The 21,069-nt window shown below is 36.1% G+C and overlaps 1 protein-coding gene across 7 annotated transcripts in view; it reads left to right on the top strand.

The window, feature by feature from the left end:
- Positions 1–21,069, top strand: part of ATP13A3 (ATPase 13A3) — an 84,879-nt gene that overhangs the window by 11,269 nt on the left and 52,541 nt on the right. For 3 of the 7 annotated variants that reach the window (XM_032171921.1, XM_032171922.2, XM_058426383.1), the window contains exons 3-8: positions 13,728–13,825; positions 15,138–15,311; positions 15,998–16,180; positions 16,423–16,493; positions 18,806–18,886; positions 20,019–20,088. In XM_032171921.1, coding sequence (XP_032027812.1) covers positions 13,775–13,825; positions 15,138–15,311; positions 15,998–16,180; positions 16,423–16,493; positions 18,806–18,886; positions 20,019–20,088 — 630 coding nt within the window. In that variant the 5' untranslated portion in view covers positions 13,728–13,774. Of the gene's footprint in view, positions 1–7,603; positions 8,105–13,727; positions 13,826–15,137; positions 15,312–15,997; positions 16,181–16,422; positions 16,494–18,805; positions 18,887–20,018; positions 20,089–21,069 lie in introns of those variants that run through there. The other 4 variants (XM_058426384.1, XM_058426382.1, XM_032171923.1 and 1 more) reach the window with 4 other exon arrangements.

The following is a 21,069-nucleotide window of genomic DNA, read 5'->3' as shown; positions in this document are numbered from 1 at the left end:
AGGACGATCATAGGAGGTTAGAAAGTTAACATTTTTATGATGGTTGTACCATGAATGAGGTGATTAACTTCTTCAATAGCAACTTATATTACTGTATTTTTGAAATATTTGTTGAATGTAAATGTTACGGCCTTTGTATTGTCTGTGCTGAGTTAGCATGGGTAGGTTTCAGATTAGACAAAGGACTCAAGTAGAAAAACCCAAATTCATGTAACTTAAAGTTGACCCAAGTACCTATGAGTTAGATTTATACATTTGCAGGACTGTACTTTTTGTACAGAATTGCTTCCTAGTGATTTTGTGCTTCTTTGTGGTTGGATTTTCAAATCAGAATCTGGAAGAGTGAAATATGAATCATTCTGTAGTGTAGATCATGAGGAAAACTAGTTTTGCTTTGTTTAAAATTGTACAGTAATTCTGAAGTGAACCATACAGAAGTAATGAGAAAAATTATTTTTAGGTTTGCTATTAATAAGAAAAAACAAACATTTCTGAGGTTTATATGTCTTTAACACACTGAAGACTTGGAAGTATAACCTCTGGAAAATTTTCTTCTGCTCTTCTTTTTTTCTTCTCTACTCTTACCTATTCCTATACTATTCCCTAGCCCCCCCTTTTTCTCATCGTAGCTTTTGGTCTCCACCTTGCTGCTCTATTTCAGTATCTTTCTATGCAGAACGTTACTTTTTGTTTTATTATGCAACTACAGTGTAATCTTTTTGAATACTTTAATTAGTAATTTAAACTCAACATAGTCTTAGCAACAGTGCACATTACTCAGCTGCCATGGCCATAGTCTGAGCAGTGTGGCCAGTTTGAAGCATGAGTGTGCAGTGAGCCCTGCATCACAGCAGCCACTTGACAGCAGCAGCTGTAAGGTTTTATCTCAGCAGTGTCTTGATTTTAGCTATGGTAAAATGAGAATCATGAATGCTTAAATTTCAGAGACCATCTTTAATTTTATGACTGAAATGTCGACAGTTATTTGAGATTTTTATTAATAGCATTACAGTTTCAAATGAATAGTTGTTAATTTGCATTATAATGGAGACATTAATTTACATATTACTCAACAACAACTTTACCTTAACTCTGAACTTAAAAGTATAATTTTTAGTTTGGGGGAATTAGGCTCATTTATCCATTTGGTTTGTTTACACAAGCTGTTATTGAAACTCTTGATTTGTCATTTTCTATTATATTACATGCCCATGCCACACAATTTCTTTTCTGCTTATTTTAACATACTCCTATTTCCAGCTGCTTGGGAGGCCAAGGTGGGAGGAGCCCTTGAGCCCAGGTGTTCGAGACCAGCCTGGCAACATGAAGAGACCTCATCTTTATGGGGGAATTGGGGGAATTAGGTGTGGTGGCTCAGGCCTGCAGCCCCTTCCTGTTCAAGAGAGCATCCCTTGAGCTCAGGAGTCGAGGTTGTGGTCAGCTGTGACGGTGCCACTGTCTTTCAGCCTGGCTGACAGAGTGAGACCTCATCTCTTAAAAAAACCCAAAAAACTCTTTTATTTGTTCTGACTAGGTGTTTTTGCTTTTAAATACCCACTGTCACCCCCCCAAAGGAAAGAAAGCACAAAACTTTTATACTCTACTTCATAAATCTAAAGATGCAGAGGAATTTGAAGAAACTGTTAATGGTAGCCTCTGCCTTGCAATATGAGATGATGTTAACAGTTTGGTGTATATCTTACACCTTTCTCTTTGGTCTTTTAAAAACACATATCCACAGAGTTATTTGGTTGCTATAAAAGTAGTGTATTAGACTTATTCCTTTTTTCCTGTTTTTATATATTATGTAGATCTGTCTTGGTCTCTACACATAGATTTAACTCATTCTCCTTAATTCCATAAATTATTCATCTATTCTTCTACTGATGGACGTTCAGGTGGGTTCTAGGTTTTTTTCCCCCTGCTGCAAACAGTGCTGCAATGTACATGTTTTGTACCTATGTACCTATATATGTATTTGTCATAGATTTTAAGAACTGGGATTGTTGGATCAAAGTGTATAGGTTTTAAATTTACATGTCTTCTGAGATCAGATGAGATTGGCATGTTCAAGATGGCATGGCCGTAGACAAAATTTAAGTATCTTGCCAATTGGTTTTTTAAAAAGGTAGGACAGATTCACTCCTAAGACCAATATATAAGGTTGCTCCTTGTCAGGTTTTTTTTTTTTTTCACCAGTTTAATGGGCAAATAATGTCTTACCATATAATTTTATATTTTAAGTACATCATCTTGTTCTGTAATAGGTTCATTTGCTCTTTGTTATTGTTCTCTCCCTTGCTTTACAACTTTGCAAGATCCCTAAATTCTAGTTTCAGACTAGAATGTAAAGGGAGTATTAATATAGCTGTCTCTGTCCTCCCCATGATCATTTGTTTTGTGTTTTATTGCGTATCTTAATTTTTTGTTGAGACACATGAATGCAGGGCATCTTTTAAAAAGGCAATTCCTGCTTTCCACATCACGATCTCCACTGGTACTAAAATATATAATTTCTCATTAAAATTTCAACTTTTATTTTAGATTCAGGGAATACCTGTGCAGTTTTGTTACATGAATCATATTGTGTGATGCTAACATTTGGGGTATGATTAATCCCATCAACCAGGTAGTAAGCAGAGTACCCGATAGGTACCCTTGCCCCACCCCTTCCTTCATCTAGTCGTCCCCAGTGTCCGTTGTTCCCCATCTTTATGTCCATGTATATCCAATGTTTAGATCCCACTTATAAGTGAGAACATATAGTATTTGGTTTTCTGTTTCTGCATTAATTCGAATGCTTAAATAATGGCCTCCAGCTGCATCTATGTTGCTGCAAAAGACATAATTTTATTATTTTTTATGGCTGCATAGTATTCCATAGTGTATGTGTGCCACATTTTCTTTATGCAATCCACTATTGATGGACACCTAGGTTGATTCCATGTCTTTGCTATTGTGAATACTGCTGTGATGAACATATGAGTGCATGTGTCTTTTTTGTGGACGATTTATTTTCCTTTGGATATATACCTAGAAATGGGATTGCTGGGTCGAATAGTAGTTCTGTTTTTAGTTCTTTGAGATAATTTCTCATCTTTAATCATTCTTGATCACTTCGGATAACTGCATCAGTTCTGTTTATTAAGTCTTGTTGTAACTCAGCCTTTTTTCCTTACTAATGTTGGAACATCCCCTAGTGGTGAAAGAGTGTACCGGCAGGCCACATACAAAGGCTATGCTTGTGTAGCTCAAAACCTTTTTGGTTGATATTTGTTGTAGAAATTATTCCACCTGCCTTATTTTAGTGGAGAAGAAGTTGAGACCAGCGTGAAGGAACTTGCATCATAGTTCATGTTGAATTAATTGTTATTTAAGGAAAAGTTAAGGTTGACTGTGTTTTTTTTTTTTTTTTTGGCTACTGTGCAACAAAACTTTTATTAGCATTTTGAACAGGTTCAGCTATTACTGAAACTGGTCATTTCTAAATTTAAATTGGGGCAAATGGCAACGGTGCAGTTAATGCCGTCATTGGGCACTGTGAATAGGAGACTGAAGAACTGACAGCCATTCCTCAGATGGAGTCGAGGTGCAGGGTTGACTCTGGCTGTTGTAATCAGAAAGTGTGATCTGCCAGCTGGTTGCCTGCAGAAATGAGCCTCTTCTGGTCAGGGGCATACTTTCTTTACTCTGAATCTTGGCCTTTACATTCTCAGTGGTGTCACTGGGCTCCTCCTCCAGGCTGATGGTCAGGGTCTTCACAAAGATTTGCATTTTGTTCTGTTAGTGAATTCAAAGATGCTGCTAGTCACCTCCAGCCACCAGAAGGCCACTACACTGTTGCTCGACAAAGCCAGCCACTGAATCTAAAGTTGACTCTTGTTTTGTGTTCTTTTCATTTATTTTTGTTTGTTTTGGGGATGAAGTTGTAAATCCTACTGTTGTAATGTAGTAAAGAACCTGGCATAAGATGCACACTTAATACTTAGATGAATTAGTTTGATAAAAATAATTTAGGGCTGGGTGTAGTAGCTCACGCCTGTAATCCCAGCACTTTGGGAGGCTGAGGTGGGCAGATTGCTTGAGTCCAGGAGTTTGAGACCATCCTGGGCAACATAGTGAAACCCCATCTCTATAAAAACACAACAAATTTGCTGGGCGTGATGGTGCACACCTGTGGTCCCAGCTACTCAGGAGGCCGAGGCAAGAAAATTGCTTGAACCCAGAAGGCAGAGGTTGCAGTGAGCTAAGGTTGTGCCACTGCATTCCAGCCTGGGAGACAGAGCAAGATGCTGTCTCAAATTTTCTTTCTTTCTTTCCTTTTTTTTAGAATTTGCTGCTACTTACGCTGTATTATGGGCACATGCTTTTTCAGCTGGGCCAAAATGTAGAGGAGATAGAAATAAATCTAATTAATAGAAATACACTTGTTAAAGAAGCCTTCAGAATGACAACTTTCTCTTGCCGGGGGTAAGATGCAGGCCAAGAGAATGGTCTGATAGAGCACCATGATGTACTTCAAAGGTTCCTACAAGTTTAGACCCAGGGTTGGCCATGCATTGTAAATTAGCAGTTTAGGCGTATATTCAATCAACTATTCAGTCTTCCTTCTGGAAGGCATTCAGAAGATGCTAATGTCTCTTCCTCACTCCCACCCAGCCCAGAGGTAGCCATTGTCACCAATTTATTGATGTATTCGCCTTTTTGATGATCTCAGGAGTAGGTGCCAGTTTTCTCTCTAAGCCATTTTACTTCTGCCAGTTTTGAATATTCGGTCTGGGACTTATCACTGTTTCCTATTGCCTGCTGCAGCATTTTTCATCATAGATAGTAGTAATGTTTTGAAATCTATCTAGCAATCATAAGAGTCTTAAAATTCTTAACCTTGAATGTGGAATTTTAAAAAGTTACATACTTGAGGACAATTTAGGGGAAAGTATGAAAGTTTTAAGAACAGAGTAGCTTGAATAATTGAAATAGAAAATCTCTCAATGACCTAAGTGGACATTTTGAGAATGCAAACTGTTTTATTACATTGCATATAAATGATATTTTGCATATTTTCTTTTTTTATAAAGAGAGAGTAAAATGCACGTATCATTTGTCAGTCCAAAGGTAACGTCCCCCTTTTTGCCAAATACTATACAATTAGACAAAACTCTGTGGGATTTCTTTGAATAAAAGGGTTGATTTTGTTTTTTAAATAGTGTATATAATAAAAGTGATAAAGTACCTATTCAAGAATGAATGGTATAGTGTAGGCTAAACTCTTCTTCATATTGATCTTAATACAGGTAATTATGTTATCTTTCCTAATTATAACTTATTTTGTTATAGCTATCACATTGTTTTGTAACATACAAAAAAGTATAATTATACAAAGACTCTACTTTACAAATGTAAATACAGTCTTGGTTTGGTGTATATTGGATACAATGGTCTTCCTTAAGCCTAAACACAGAAACAAAAGCATATTATAAGAGAAAGTCCCAGATGGGAAGTGATAAAGTGGGTATTGAGTAGAGCTTTGTTAAAATTTAGCTGGTATCCTTGTAAAATTTCCATGTATTCATTAAATTATATTATGTCATTCTTATTTTTAGGAGCTGACTTGAAGTTTTAAGTTTTGCCCTCATAGAGAATTGTCACAATTTGGTTATTACAGTTGGATGATTCTGATTTTTTAAAAATTCTTTTTATATATATTTGTATAGGTGTTAAAATTGAAATTGTTCAGTGAGTAAAGTTAAGGCTTTAAACGTATTGGGACATATTTTATTTCAACAGCAAAAAGTAGAACTGATTTTGAACTGTACAGGGTTATCTTCTCAGTTACTGTAAATTTGACAAGTTTGAAAATAAAATAATATTTAGAATGCTAGCTGTGCTGTTTGTATTTCAAGATCATTAAAGCACTCTTGGCTTGTGTGGTCTTTAAATATGGGTTTATCAAATCTTTATTTAACATTGGTAGGTATGTGTAATTCTCAGAAAAAAAATCCAGGACTACAAAACAAAGCGGGATAATTCCTTCTCTCATTTAACAGTACAGGGTGTCACAGAAGTCTCAGTGAAGTTTTAATTTTTAAAACTTCAGAATTATATATGTTATAAACTTAAACACCATTGAGAAATTCAGTTACTTGAATTTCTTTTATACTTATTTGTTTTTGTGAGTTTGTTTTTCTTTTTTGAGACAGAGTCTCACTCTGTTGCCCAGGCCGGAGTGCAGTGGTGTGATCTCTGCTCATTGCAACCCTCTGCGTCCCGGGTTCAAGCAATTCTCCTGCCTCAGCCTCCCTAGTAACTAGGATTACAGATGTGCACCACCACACTTGGCTAATTTTTCTATTTTTAGTAGAAATGGGGTTTCACCATGTTGGCTGGACTGGTCTCAAACTCCTGGCCTCATGTGATCCTCCTGTCTTGGCCTCTCAAAGTGCTGGGATTATAGGCATGAGCCACTGCACCCAGCTGTGAATTTTGAATAATATATTTTTTTCGGTGTGTGTGTGTGTGTGTGTGTGTGTGATGGAGTCTTGCTCTGTCATGCTGGCTGGAGTGCAGTGGCGCAGTCTTGGCCCACTGCAACCTCCACCTCCTAGGTTCAAACGATTCTCCTGCCTCAGCCTCCTGAGTAGCCAGGATTACGGGCGCGTGCTACCTTGCCTGGCTCATTTTTGTATTTTTAGTAGAGATGGGGTTTCACCGTGCTGGCCACGCTGGTCTCAAACTCCTGACCTCAGGCATTCCACCCGCCTCAGTGAATATTGCATTTTTAATTTTAGTTTTTTACTTCAGTACTGCTGAAGATGGCAAATACTGACTGAAGGAAAAAATTAAATTAAAAATGTATTATTCAAAATTGGTTTGCTTGAACTTTACTTGATTACAGGTCGTTCTTTAAATCACTTTGTGAAATTACCTACTTTGGAATTGTAGGCACGTACATAGACTATCCTTAAAAAAATTCAACACTCTCCACACTCACTATTATAATATTGTTACAGCTCATGAGAAACTCAGGTTTGAAGCAAAGATGTCTGTGAGGTTTGGAGATTTCTGTGTCTGAAAACAGCTGATGTTGTTTTAAGGAAAGAAATCTGACTAACTTTTAGCATGGTATAGGATAAGTAGTATACTTTAATTGTTTGTACCAATTACATAATGTGAAAAAATAAGTACACTTTCAAAAATTAGCATATTTAAGGCCGGGCGCGGTGGCTCAAGCCTGTAATCCCAGCACTTTGGGAGGCCGAGGTGGGTGGATCACGAGGTCAGGAGATCGAGACCATCCTGGCTAACACGGTGAAACCCCGTCTCTACTAAAAATACAAAAAATTAGCCGGGCGCGGTGGCGGGCGCCTGTAATCCCAGCTACTCGGAGAGGCTGAGGCAGGAGAATGGCGTGAACTCGGGAGGCGGAGCTTGCAGTGAGCCGAGATCGCGCCACTGCACTCCAGCCTGGGGGACAGAGAAAGACTCCGTCTCAAAAAAAAAAAAAAAAAAAAAAAAAAAAATTAGCATATTTAATTTAGTGAGATTTTTTCCCAGTAGCTTCACTTTGTCCCATACTGGTTTTTTTTTTGTTTTTTTTTTTTTTAACTCACACAGCAAATCAAGTTTATTATAAATTCAAGGAAGGGTTTGGTTAAGCACAATAGCCTATAAGCTCCTTGCTATTTAGATAACATCAAGACTCAGGCATGCACTGTGGAATTGGAACTTCGGTGAGCTAACTAGCTAGGATTTATTCAAATAATAGGAGCTCTACCAGTGACAGATGGCAGAAGGGCACATCTTCTGAAAACTTATTAAAAATTGGTGAATTACAAAATTCTAAATTTTAATATCTTAATCATTTTGAAAGCAGTTCAGACAGAACCAAAACAGAAATATTTGGCATAAAATTCTAAATTTTTATGCTTAGTTTTTTTTTATTATTAAAAGCCAGCTTTTGAAAGCCATGCAAATATCAGGAATTGGGAAGAATGATGATATAGTGCTATTGGTAAGAAAAATTTCTTCAACTTGTTTTTTCTGATATAGAATTTGACTTGATTAAAAAACATGTGTTCCAGCAGTCCACAAAAGTTATATTTCTGTAAGTAATGGGTTTATCAATTTGGTATTAACGCTTCAAATGTCTGATTAGATATATAGTAGAATTGTATTTAATATGTATTTTTATCTTGATAAGCAGTGTATTTTAAATAGTTTATGGGTTTTTTATCCTCTCAGAGTTATTGAAATAGTCAGGGCTTTTACTTATGTACATTTAAAATTTAAATATATTTTTAGCATGCATGTGTTCTAAATGTAAGAGCTGTTGGAGTTGTCACATTGGAGTTGACTAAAAGTTTATGTGAAAAGTGAATTCTTGAGTAATTTCCTTTGAGGTATATAATGTATTCAAAGTGAATAATTAATTGGAGGTTTTTAGAGCAACTTTTTATTTGAATTGTTTATTTTTAGCACTTTGGTAAAATTTGCTAAGACTTAATTTGCTTTAAACACCAACTACATTTTAGAGAAATTACACTCATAGAAAGAGTAATGGTGTAATATGGTTAAAAAACTGTATTTTGAAAAGGATGAAAATAGATTTCTATAGGCAGTGAACTACTTAAATAAGCTCATTTAAAAATAATTAATTGCAATAGTTCTTTCTGTGGTCTAACTGTAGAAGATGAAGTGAAAAATATAATTATGCTGAACTAAGGTGAATGAATTCCTTCTATAGATACTTGGAGAAAAAGTTTTAAATAGTTAAAAGTACATGGGCTTAATGAAAACATTGGATAAAACATGCTTATTCATCTATTTATACATACGTTCTATATTGAAAAATTTGGATTTACAGGAATGGGAAGTCTCTAGGTTTGTGGGAAATAGATAAAAGACAAGGGTGAAGAAGGGTAAGATTCAAAAACCAACAGAAGTTTGGTGAATTGAGTTTATGGATAATACCTCGCACATAGTAGATTGAGTCAGTGGACTTTGGACCCCTAGAGACAGAGTCCTTAATATTCGTGGCCCTCTGTGCCAGAAATAAATGTCTTCTGAAAATTTTCTTCTATCTGAAAGCTTCGGATGGGTGGGTATTAATTTTTAAATTTTTTATTTTTATTTTTTTAGCGATGGAGTCTCACTATTCTGCCCAGGCTGGACTCAAACTCTTGGGCTCAAGTGGTTCTCTCATTTCAGCCTCCTGAGTAGCTGAGACTATAGGCATGCATCACTGCACCCAGCTGTTCAATTTATTTTTTGAAAAACTTTTCTATTATCAACAATTTCTACACATTAAAAAGTAGAAAAGACTAGTATAATGGTATAATGGACTCTCATGTACCCATTCACTCAGCTTTTAACTTTGCTTTAGCAGTTATCAAACTCTTGGTCATCTCCTGGTCAATAAAGATGGGTTTTTTAATTTAAAAATTTTTAATTTTGAAGTAACTTTAAACCTACAAAAAAGTTGGTGTATCAGTGTCAAGTTGCTTATTAAGTTCCATGATTAGCCTTCTGATACTTGCAGAATCTGTTGTGGCATATCTGCTTATTACTGATATTGGTAATTTGCATCTCTCCCGCCCCGTTTTCTTTCATTTTGATGAGTCGAGGTAGCAGTTAACAATTTTATGGATTTCAAAGAACCAGCCTTTTTGGTTTCAGTGACGTTTCCTCTTTCTGTTTTTTTTATTTCATTGATTTTTTTCTCTGAATTTTATTTCCCTATAGCAGTTACTCTGGGAGTAATTTGCTATTTCTCTACTTTTCTTAAGGTGGAAGCTGAGGTCATGACCTTCTCTCAGATACTGGAATTTAGTGCTGTAAATTTTTTTCTAAGTACTGTTTAGTGGCATCTTACACATTTCAATGTATCATTTTTATTAAGTTCAGAATACTTTGTATTTTCCACTTTGACGACTTTGACCCATTGGTGTTTTAGAAGTTTATATATATATATATATATTTTTTTTTTTTTTTTTTGAGATGGAGCCTCACTGTGTTGCCTAGGCTGGAGTGGAGTGGCGCGATCTTGGCTCACTGCAGCTTCCGCCTGTGGGATTCAAGCGATTCTCCTGCCTCACCCTCCTGAGTAGCTAGGACTACAGGCGTGCACCACCACGCCTGGCTAATTTTTTTTTTTTTTTTTTTTGTATTTTTAGTAGAGATGGAGTTTCACCATGTTGGCCAGGCTGGTCTTGAACTTTTGGCCTCAGGTGATCTGCCCACCCCAGCCTCCCAAAGAGCTGGGATTACGGATGTGAGCCTGCGCCTAGACTTTTTTACTTGAAAACAGTTGTATTATTTCAGGTCTTATGTTTAAGCTTTGTTAGGCAGTACCAGAGCAGTTTCTGTTTGAGGCAAATTTTATCCCAGTAACTAAAGCAAAAACCTGAATACCCTTCCTGATTCCTTGTGGCTAATGAGGTTTTCCACTGTGGTTGGTAAAAATGGGTGCGATCCCCAGCCTTTTGTGAGCCGCGGTGGTTTAATCCCCTTAATCATTTTGGATGGTTCTTTCCCTGGCCTGCGGTAGTTTCTTCACACACAGGTGCTGAGTGGTGCACAGCTGAAGGCTGGAGGGAGTCCATCGTGCAGGTCTGTCGTGTTCTTAGTGGGTCAGACTCTCTTCTGGTGATCTGACCAGTAAATCTCATTGCTTCGGTGCTTCCCCAGACTTCCAGTTTCATCTCCCAAACTCAGGGAAACTGCTGGGCTCCCTCTGAGCTCCCTGTCCTCCCTTTTTTTGTGATCTGTAAAGTATTTTCCGTCAGTAAACTGGGACAGTTGTAGGACTTACCTCGTTTGTTTTTTTAATCTCTCAATTATCAGTTTTCTTCATTGCCTGATGTCCAATTCCTTGAAAACCATTATATATTTTGTTGTTGCTTTAGGGCAGGAGGGCAAATATGATCCCTTTTGTCTCAACTTGGTTGGAAGCAGAAGTCTCCATATGAGAATGTGAAGTAATCCTTCCCTGAGGAAGCATATTTTAGGCGGTGGTGATGGGAACTGGAGATCAGAATTGGTTATCAAAAATGACCCCATGGGGTGTGGTGGCTCATTCCTGCAGTCTCAGCATTTTGGGAGGCTGAGGTGGGAGGATTGCCTGAGCCCGGGAGTTCTAAACCAGCTTGGGCAACATAGTGAGACCCTGTCTCTATTTAAAGAAAACTAACAAACCCAAACCAAAACTGACCCTGGTGACTACTGTGTGATGACTATGAGATTCATTTTTGAGCCCTTAAGGAAGAATCACAGGCTAAAGGTTAAGAACCTCAGACTGGTATTCTTTAGCAGAGACAGTGTCAGAGCAAAAGGTCTTTGGTTCATCCTTTGATAGTAGGCCTGTACGGTGTTATTACTTTACACATTCAGGTGATGATAGCCGATCTTCTCTACAGGGAAAGAGGTTGGGCTTATTCTCACCATAGTCTATAGTAGCAGGCACAGCCCTTGAGAATTACTGCCACCCAAAAGTGTTTTGATTTTATGGAGCATGATTATGGTGGAATAACTCTGGTAATATGCTCTAGGACCATTACACTGCCCCAGGTGGAGAAGATCTTGTTACCATGCCCAGAAGGTTTTGTATGGTCATACGGCTTGTTTAAAGGAAGTCGGACCCGATAGTGTGTAAGGTTTCTCCTTTTCCACAATGGCACTGAGTTCAGTATCTTACTGGTTATTTATTTTTGTACCAATGTTTATGTATTCACATATTTGATAAGAATGTCATAGTTGAGTGAAATTATTAAAACGACATAAGTAACTGTACAGACAGACCCCTCTCTTTTTGAGAGGGAGTCTTTCTCTGTCGCCCAGGCTGGAGTGCAGTGACGTGATCTCAGCTTACTACAACCTCTGCCTCCTGGGTTCAAGCAGTTCTCTCGCCTCAGCCTCCTGAGTAGCTGGGATTACAGGCACCCGCCGTCATGCCCAGCTAATTTTTGTGTTTTTGTAAAGATGGGGTTTTTCACCATGTTGGCCAAGCTGGTCTTGAACTCCTGACCTCAGGGGATCTGCCTGCCTTGGCCTCCCAGAGTGCTGGGATTACAGGCGTGAGCCACCACGCTTGGCACATAGACCCCTCTTATTGGTTGCTTTATGATAGAACATCAAGAAGTTTCAACAATCTTATGTATGGGGTTACTTTAAAATTTTGCATTTGGTTTTTACTTGGCTGTTAATTTATATCATCTGAAAATAAATAGGTATTGTTACTTAGTGCACATTTTTAAAATCAGGTCATTTATTCAGTAAGCATTTTTGAGTGCCTACCGTGTGTCAAGCCTGCTGTGCACTGGGTAGATGAGTAGAGGTATGGGATTTGAAATGAAGGCAGTAATATTCCCACTGTGAGATCAGTCTCATCTAAAGCAGTGGTTATCAAACTCGGAGGGCTGAAACCCATTTACCTTCTTGAAAATTTTTGTGGATGCTAAAGAGCTTTTATTTATGTGGACTATAGCTATTGATACCATATATGAATTAAAACTGATATTTTAAATACTTATTTCTTAAAAAAATAAAATTATACTTTAACATTTTTGGAAGATATTTTCTAAAAAAACAAAAAGTTAGAAAACTGGCATCGTTTTACATCTTGCAAATTTCTTTAAGGTGTAGCTGAAATGTTTAATATTTGAAATACAAAAAAAAAAAAAAAGGAAGAATATGTTAGTGGGCTCAATGAATTTTTTCCCTGGACAAGCTTTGTAGGTAGTCAGACAATCAGAAGGTTGCCCAGTGGACTTGGAATCGAATGCTGGAGTCAGCTGAGTGCCCTCCAGTAGGAGTAAACCTGCCATAGCGATTGACTCCTGGCCAGGGATTGCCATTTATGTAACTGGTGCTTAGTAAATATTTATTGGATGATTAATAATCTCTGAGCAGTTTTTGGGTTGGTTTCACTGCTAGTGCCATAGCTCTTTACTATGCTACAGTGAATAAATTTGAGTTGTGTGAAGTACTTTTAGCTCAAGATGGTTAAACTAGACTACTTCTGAATCTGTGGAATGAAAAAGGAAGACTGTTAGTAGTTCCTCTCAATATAAATTGTCCTATATCACAGTAGTTGCTAGTCTAAATGAATTAATGAAATATGCCATGTTTTGCGGTAGTTAAGTAATACAGGTTCAAGCACTGGTATCCCATTGAAAATGTCATTAGAACCAGCTAGCACTTTAGAAACTACTGAAGTGTCATCTAAAGTTTGATACATCCCATGAGCAAGTGATGAATACATCACTGCTTTGGAAGAATTCAAATTTAAACAAAATCTTATTAAATATTAAAAGAACACTTCGATGGTATAAAACAGTGGTCCCCAACCTTTTTGGCACCAGGGACTGGTTTCATGGAAGACAATTACGGGTGGGGAGGGATGGTTTCGGGGTGAGACTGTTCTGTCTCAGATCATCAGGCATTAGATTCTCATAAGGAGCGCGCACCCTAGATCCCTTGCACGCACAGTTCACAGTAGGGTTTGTGCTCCTGTGAGAATCTAATGCCTCTGTTGATCTGATGGGAGGTAGAGCTGGGGCAGTAATGCTTGCTTCCTGTTACTCACCTCCTACTGTGTGGCCCTGTTCCTAACAGGTCCGTGACCCAGGGGTTGGGGACCCCTTGTATAATAGACAGTTGATAGAATGAAGTTGTATCGTCTACTAAGATATAAAATAACTCACTAACATTTGTTCCCTTTCTTCCCTCAGTGATCTTCCATTGTTTTGAAGCACAAGACCTTTAAACCACTGTAGGTATGGACAAGGAAGAAAGGAAGATCATCAATCAGGGTCAAGAAGATGAAATGGTAACCAGCTGTTCTAATTTACTTGTGAAGTATGAAGACTGTCTCTGCAATTTATTATTTTAGGGACTAGAAGGCAATTAACAACAGCAGCAGCAGTGGCTAACTCAATGGGCTTCTTTCTTCATCCTGTGCTTTTGAATTGGGATTGTGTAATATACTAATAAACTAATAGACATTAGTTGCTTTTAGTATAATTATTTTTTTACTTGTGGTCTGTTAAAACTTAGAAGAAGTATGTTTTTGCATTTGGTGATTTAAGAGGTAATATTGGCTAATATAATCCTAAATAAAAGATTTAAATAGAATCCCAAATAAAGATTTCTAATTTTCACTTACAAAAGTTTTCTAAAATCAGCTTAATAAAAAAAGCCAACTTCTCTACTTTTTGTTGGGGGGAGACAGAAAGATGTCAGGTAAAGTATAAGATGTCCTGTTAAATGTAAAAGTCACATAATCAAGGGAGAAATTTTTAGTATAAATATGTCCAAATGTTGCATGGGACAGACAAAAAGATTATTATTTATTTGAAATTTAAATTTAGGTGGGCCTCCTGCATTTTCGTTTATTAAATCTGGCAACGCTTGTTGGGGAGCTAACCTGAAACTATGAGACAGTTTGTCAGTGGATCAAATTGATTAGTCACAGTGGTATTGGGACAATTAGTAAATCATTTGGGAAACAGTAAATTAAAATCTATTCGTCCAAATGTACTGTGATACTCTCGATTATATCATGCAACAGAAATAACATGTTAGTGGAAAGCTAGTGAAATCCTAAAACTGAGTTTAGTTGATAGTAATACAGCAGTGTTACTCTATTGATTCTTAACAGATGTACCAGGAAATGTTAACATTAGGGGGAACTGCACAAAGGATGTACAGGAACTTCATAATATTTTTGCAACTTTTCTATAAATCTAAAATTTATTTCAAAATAAAATGTTTATTTAAAAAAAAGCCCACCTCATAACAAGATAAATTCAAGAAGAATTAAAAAGATATGTAAAAACGAAATTGCAAACATTCTAGGGAAGTGTACTAAATATGAATTTACTATATCAGTGGGAAAGAATGTATTAGGCATAAATTAAATATAAAATCAAAGTGTAAATACCAACAAATTTACTTAAAATATAACTGACAGTAAACTGGTCAGAAACAAAATTTAAAGGTAAATTATGGATTGGAAAATATTTACAGTTCATGTGACGAGACAATAATACCTATCTGGAAAACAAAGAACTTTGGAATGTGTTTAGCTGCCATATCATTTTATCATTTGATAATTAATCGTGATCGCTGTGTCCATGCAGGAGATTTATGGTTACAATTTGAGTCGCTGGAAGCTTGCCATAGTTTCTTTAGGAGTGATTTGCTCTGGTGGGTTTCTCCTCCTCCTCCTGTATTGGATGCCTGAGTGGCGGGTGAAAGCGACCTGTGTCAGAGCTGCAATTAAAGACTGTGAAGTAGTGCTGCTGAGGACTACTGTAAGTTTATGTGTTTACTTGTAGCTGATTATTTAAGGAGTAAAACAATGTCTTTATGTATACTTTATTCAAAATAATAGATGAAGGGAACATCGCTGCCTGGATAAAATGAGGAATGCTAATTCTAGTATTTCTAGAGGGTTTGTGTTTGAATTGACTATTATTAAAGTGATTAGAGTTTAAAGGAATCTTAAAGATGATCAGATTCACCCCCTTCCTTTCATATCTCTTATTGCCCTGAGAGATTAGATACTTGTCTGTTAAGGTGCTGGTCTATTAGGACTGTAGTCCAGATCTCAGTCACTAGGCCAGCTGCCTGTCTGCTGTGTAATGCTGATGCATCTCAGCCTTTTTGCTTTTTTAAAAATCCTAATTGGAAGCATTTTATAAGAGGTTTTAATATCTAGTCTAAATATATAGGCTAATTAAGGAATTACTCATGATATTTTATGAAGTACTGATGTGCTTATCTGTAAAATATGTCATAAAAACCATGAGCAATGGAAAGCTCTTTATGTTTGAATTTAAGCATCCTCATGAAATGGTTTAATATTTAGTGAGTAGGAGTGATGTTTCCTCAATTAGAGATGGGGAAATAATGTCTTGTAAAGAATGGAAAATAAATGGAAATATAGGTAGTTTTATATAAAATTGACTCCTTACCCTTATCCCTTTCTCTCTTTAAGGATGAATTCAAAATGTGGTTTTGTGCAAAAATTCGCGTTCTTTCTTTGGAAACTTACCCAGTTTCAAGTCCAAAATCTATGTCTAATAAGCTTTCAAATGGCCATGCAGTTTGTTTAATTGAGAATCCCACTGAAGAAAATAGGCACGGGATCAGTAAATATTCACAGACTGAATCACAACAGGTATTGTGATCTTAATGTCAAAGTTTCTTTAAAAATCGGAATTGTTACATTTTATGCTATCATGTATATTCTATAATTTTGTGTTTGCAGTTAATGTTTGAGATTAATTTACATGCATATAATACGTATTAGTATATATAATGCTATATATAATCCTATATATAGCTGTTAATAGAAGTAACAGATTACATATCACAAGTGATGATATGCTTTTTGGTGTAACGTTAATTTGTGTTCCACAGATTCGTTATTTCACCCACCATAGTGTAAAATATTTCTGGAATGATACCATTCACAATTTTGATTTCTTAAAGTAAGTATCTTTCTTTTGTTTGGATCATATTTTGAATATCCTGAAAACATTCTAGGTAGAAAAGAGTCCATTCTAGTATTCATAAAATTGCTGAGGTTTTATTTCATAATTTCTATTCACATATTAATTAACAACTCCCTGTTGCTGTTTGAAGGCTCATTAGCCATTTTAAAATAAGTCCCACCACAGCTTGCACCATGGCAGAGTTTACATGAAACTTAGAATCAGTGTGATGCCAAAGGCTACTGAGTCTGAGTTCTTACCTGTTTCACCTCAAAGTGATTTTGAGTATACCTCATAGCCTGTATCTTAACTTAGAGTATCTGAATCATTACCTGTTAGTTTACTGACACTTAAAGCCTGTGGTACTTGAGGAGTAGAGTAATAGATAAATAGAAATTTAATTTTACTATGTAGATAAAGAATGGGGCAAGCTGTAGTAATTCCTTTATTTTTAATCGAGGATTTAAGTTATATAAGTACAAATTAAGATTCTATTTTTATTGCTCTTGAAATGATTCTTATAAATACTCATTAATATCATGCTTTAGCGTGCCAAAGGAATTCTTAATTTTAGCGGTAAAAAGAAAATCATGTTATGAACATTTAAAATATTCATACCTGTAGGTTTCTGTTGGAAGTAAAAAATAAAATATTCATGCCTGGATTTTTTACTCAGATACACTGAAGAATTGGAGCATTCTGGAATGGGCAAGGGCAGTTTTACATGCCTAGTTCTAAAAACCATTCCTTATTAAGAACTATTGCCTTAAGGAAAATCGGGCCGGGTGTGGTGTCTCATGCCTGTAATTCTAGCACTTTAAGAGGCCGAGGTGGGCGGATCACCTGAGGTGAGGAGTTCAAGACCAGCCTGGCCAACATGGTGAAACCCCGTCCCTACTAAAAATACAAAAAAAAATTAGCTGGGCCTGGTGACCGATGGCTATAATCCCAAATACTTGGGAGGCTGAGGCAGGAGAATCGCTCAAACCCGGGGGGGCTGGAGGTTGCAGTGAACCGATATCACGCCACTCTGCTCCAGCCTGGGCAAAAGAGCGAAACTGCGTCTCAAAAAAACAAAGAAAATTGCCAATGGGCTGTCATTTTGTTTAAAAAAAAAAAAAATTTTTTTTTTTTTTTTTTGACTTGGCACTGGCTCCTGCTGCCTTCTGGAGAAGTCATCAAATTCAGTGGGAAGAAATGTCAAACATATTTACTGTGTGTCTTTTGCCAGCCATAGAAACTTAAAAATTTAAACTTACTCCATTGATTGAAGTGAATTATGAAGCTTAGCTTTCCTGTGTGGAAAATGTGGAAAAGGATTGGAATTAAGTATATGTAAGACTGTCTTTGCTTTAGAGTTTTATAGCTGGTATCTCAGTTAAAATAAGCATAATTAAGGCGGGGGGTGGTAGCTCACTCCTGTAATCCCAGCACTTTGGGAGGCCAAGGTGGGTGGATCACCTGAGGTCAAGAGATTGAGACCATACTGGCCAACATGGTGAAACCCCTTCTCTACTAAAAATACAAAAATTAGCTGGGCATGGTGGTGTGTGCCTGTACTCCTAACTACTCAGGAGGCTGAGGCAGGAGAATCGCTTGAACCCAGGAGGTGGGGGTTGCAGTGAGCCGAGATTGTGCCATTGCACTCCAGCCTGGCAACAGAGCAAGACTCCATCGCAAAAAAAAAAAAAAAAAAAAGGCATAATTAAGATATTTTGGGAAAAGGTAGATATGTTAGTTGAATCCCACTTGGAATTATTACAGATTTTAGGCATTGTCTGTGACTCATAAATTCTGCACTTCAAACCAGGTACGCATTAGGGAAGGGTTTGGATTGATGCTTTTATGGAGATGGAAGAAAATGAATAGAAATTCTTAATTGGACCCTAAAATTGAAAAGGAGAAACTATGTAGCTAAAAAGTAAAATGTTTTCATCTTTGGTTTAGAATTCTCAAGTTATACTTTATCTTAAAATTTTAAAGTTTAATTTTAGTTATTACAGCTTTGGCACAGTCTTAAGGATAATGGTATTATTATATAAACTTGAGTATTTAGAGCCATCTCATCTATCCTGCAATAAATACATTGAATAGCTTCGAAGTTGGGTTTGAGACTTAGATTTGTCATTGTTTATCTTAAGAACTTGAGATTTAAAAATTCTCATTTGTTATCTCAATTTTTGTTAAGGGTTTCTAAGCATTTGTAAGGAAGTCACACCTTTATAAAATCAGGCATATAGAAAAATGAGGCGTTAAGAAATTTGGATATTTTAAACTTTGTTTAAAGTAAAAACTTTGGATTTATTTAGGGGACTGGATGAAGGTGTTTCTTGTACGTCAATTTATGAAAAGCATAGTGCAGGACTGACAAAGGGGATGCATGCCTACAGGTAATTTTTATCCAACTAAAGTTAGATCTTCTCAAAATTCCTAAAAGCAGTAGTATACATAGTCAACCCTTTACTATATAGTTGTACATATTAACAGATACTTAAATATTACAGACATAGTAGTTGAGAATTTACTGATATTTTATTTGAGTAAGACTGTCTCAGTATAAGAATGATAAAAATGTGAAAGCTGGTATTTTGAAGTTGGTATACCTGAAGTTATACCATATTTTATCAGTTCCCGGGTAAACATTTTTCCACCTTTTAACATCTCTGAGATTGGGATGTGTCATATAGTTGGTGAAGTGTCATTCTTGATAGCATTTTTATCTTTCTTGATCATATAATAATGGTATGCCTTATAATTGATAGCACCTTAGATTTTCTGAAATACAAGCATGAGTTCAAATTCACCGTAATGAAAAATTGTAAATTGGGAGACATAATCTTCTTCATAGTGTTATTCCTTGTTAAATCATAAAAATAACGCCAGTGTATTGCATATGTTAAAGATAAATGCCACTTTGAAATTCAGTAAGAAATTTTCTTACAGTTCTGTAGCATGTTCTTTCAAAGGGGTAACCCGAACATAAAATTCACTCATTTAGACTTACACTTCATAAAAGTCAAGAATTACTCTAGCGTATAGAAAATACTATTGTAACATAAGGAATTAAGTGGAAATATTTAAACTTTAAAAGCATTTTCTTTTCAATTCAAATGTACAATGTTTTGAACTAAACACTGTTAGTGCAATATTTAAAAAAAAGATCCCTCAAATTTAATTGGTTTCTTGCAAAAAATAATTGTAATTCAAAATTGTTAAGATCTAGTGTGTTCAAGGATGCAAAAGAGAACCTTTTGCTCACATGGTATTATAGACTAGTAGGAAAGATATTTGTCACACATAAAGATGTGAGACAAAATGAAGTTAAATGCTACCAGTATAGGTATCTACTATTGACTTCTTTGTTTTAAATTCTGTAGGTAGAGAGTTTGAATTGTAGAAGACAGGTGTTTGGAGACATGAATAAGAACAGTCTGTGGTTTAAGCCTTACCTAATATAATGCCTTTCGTAAATTATACTATTATTATATAATGTAATACTATTAATGTATTTTCCTGTTATAGAAAACTGCTTTATGGAGTAAATGAAATTGCTGTAAAAGTGCCTTCTGTTTTTAAGCTTCTAATTAAAGAGGTAAGACTCTTGATTTTGTATAACTTAACAGTCATGATCAATGGATGTGGAATGAGTCATGATTAAAATATTCTTGGTTTTCTTTTTCCTAACCTCTTTTTGCATATTTTTACTTGGAAGGTAAAGACGGAAGACATTTACTCTGGTAGAGAAAGAATCTGGGGCATGTATTCTTAAAATTTTGTCTAGTTGCTTTTATTACCTGTTGAATGTCTAGCAGAGTTAGGCTCACCAATCTTCATTCTGGTTTTTGGCTAAAGCTCAAGAATTAGTTGTATTAGGTGAACACTTTTAGTAGTAGAAGGAAGATTGTTTTTCATCAGTTCCTGAGAGTGGCCATGTAATGTTGCTTATGAGCATAGCATAGTGTAGTGGTTAGGAATTGGAAAGCCTGATTTGTAATGTGGTTCCACCAGTAACTAGCTCTGATCTTTAGTACATTCTCTCTGTTGCTCCTTTACCTATGAACTTGGAATAAGTTTTTTCTAATTATCTCATTTGGTTTTAAGGTAAAATGAGACTATATCTATATGAAAGTGCTTTGAAAAGTACAGAAGCATCAATTTTAAGACAGTGGGGGGGTGTTTAATGAAATTGATAAATACCATGACATTTGGGTAGATGAAGTTCATTGCCAAGGTCTCTCTTTATCTCTTTTTTATTCAGGATTTAATACTTAGTTATTATCTTAGAGAAAGCAAAGTAACATAACCCATTAACTCATATTTGTCTTTCCTTTGGCCTCCAGTGAACTTTTGATATATAAATAAATTTGTGTTTTGAGTTTATAATAAGCAAATATTTGTTCAGTTTCATTAAAAGTTTTGTATTCTATTAGCCCAGAGCACAGTAATTGGAAATAAATGTACTTTATTGCCAAAGCAGATTGCAGAACGGCTAAAATCATACACTTACTAGCCTTTTCTAGCTGAGTCTATATTTGGATGGTATGAATCTAAATGGATGCCAGTAATTTAAATT

The sequence above is a fragment of the Hylobates moloch genome, unplaced genomic scaffold (genome assembly GCF_009828535.3).
Source record: "Hylobates moloch isolate HMO894 unplaced genomic scaffold, HMol_V3 SCAFFOLD_13, whole genome shotgun sequence".
Classification (NCBI taxonomy): domain Eukaryota; kingdom Metazoa; phylum Chordata; class Mammalia; order Primates; family Hylobatidae; genus Hylobates; species Hylobates moloch.
Note: the sequence above shows the minus strand (reverse complement) of the source record. Positions and strands in the feature narration are given on the sequence as shown.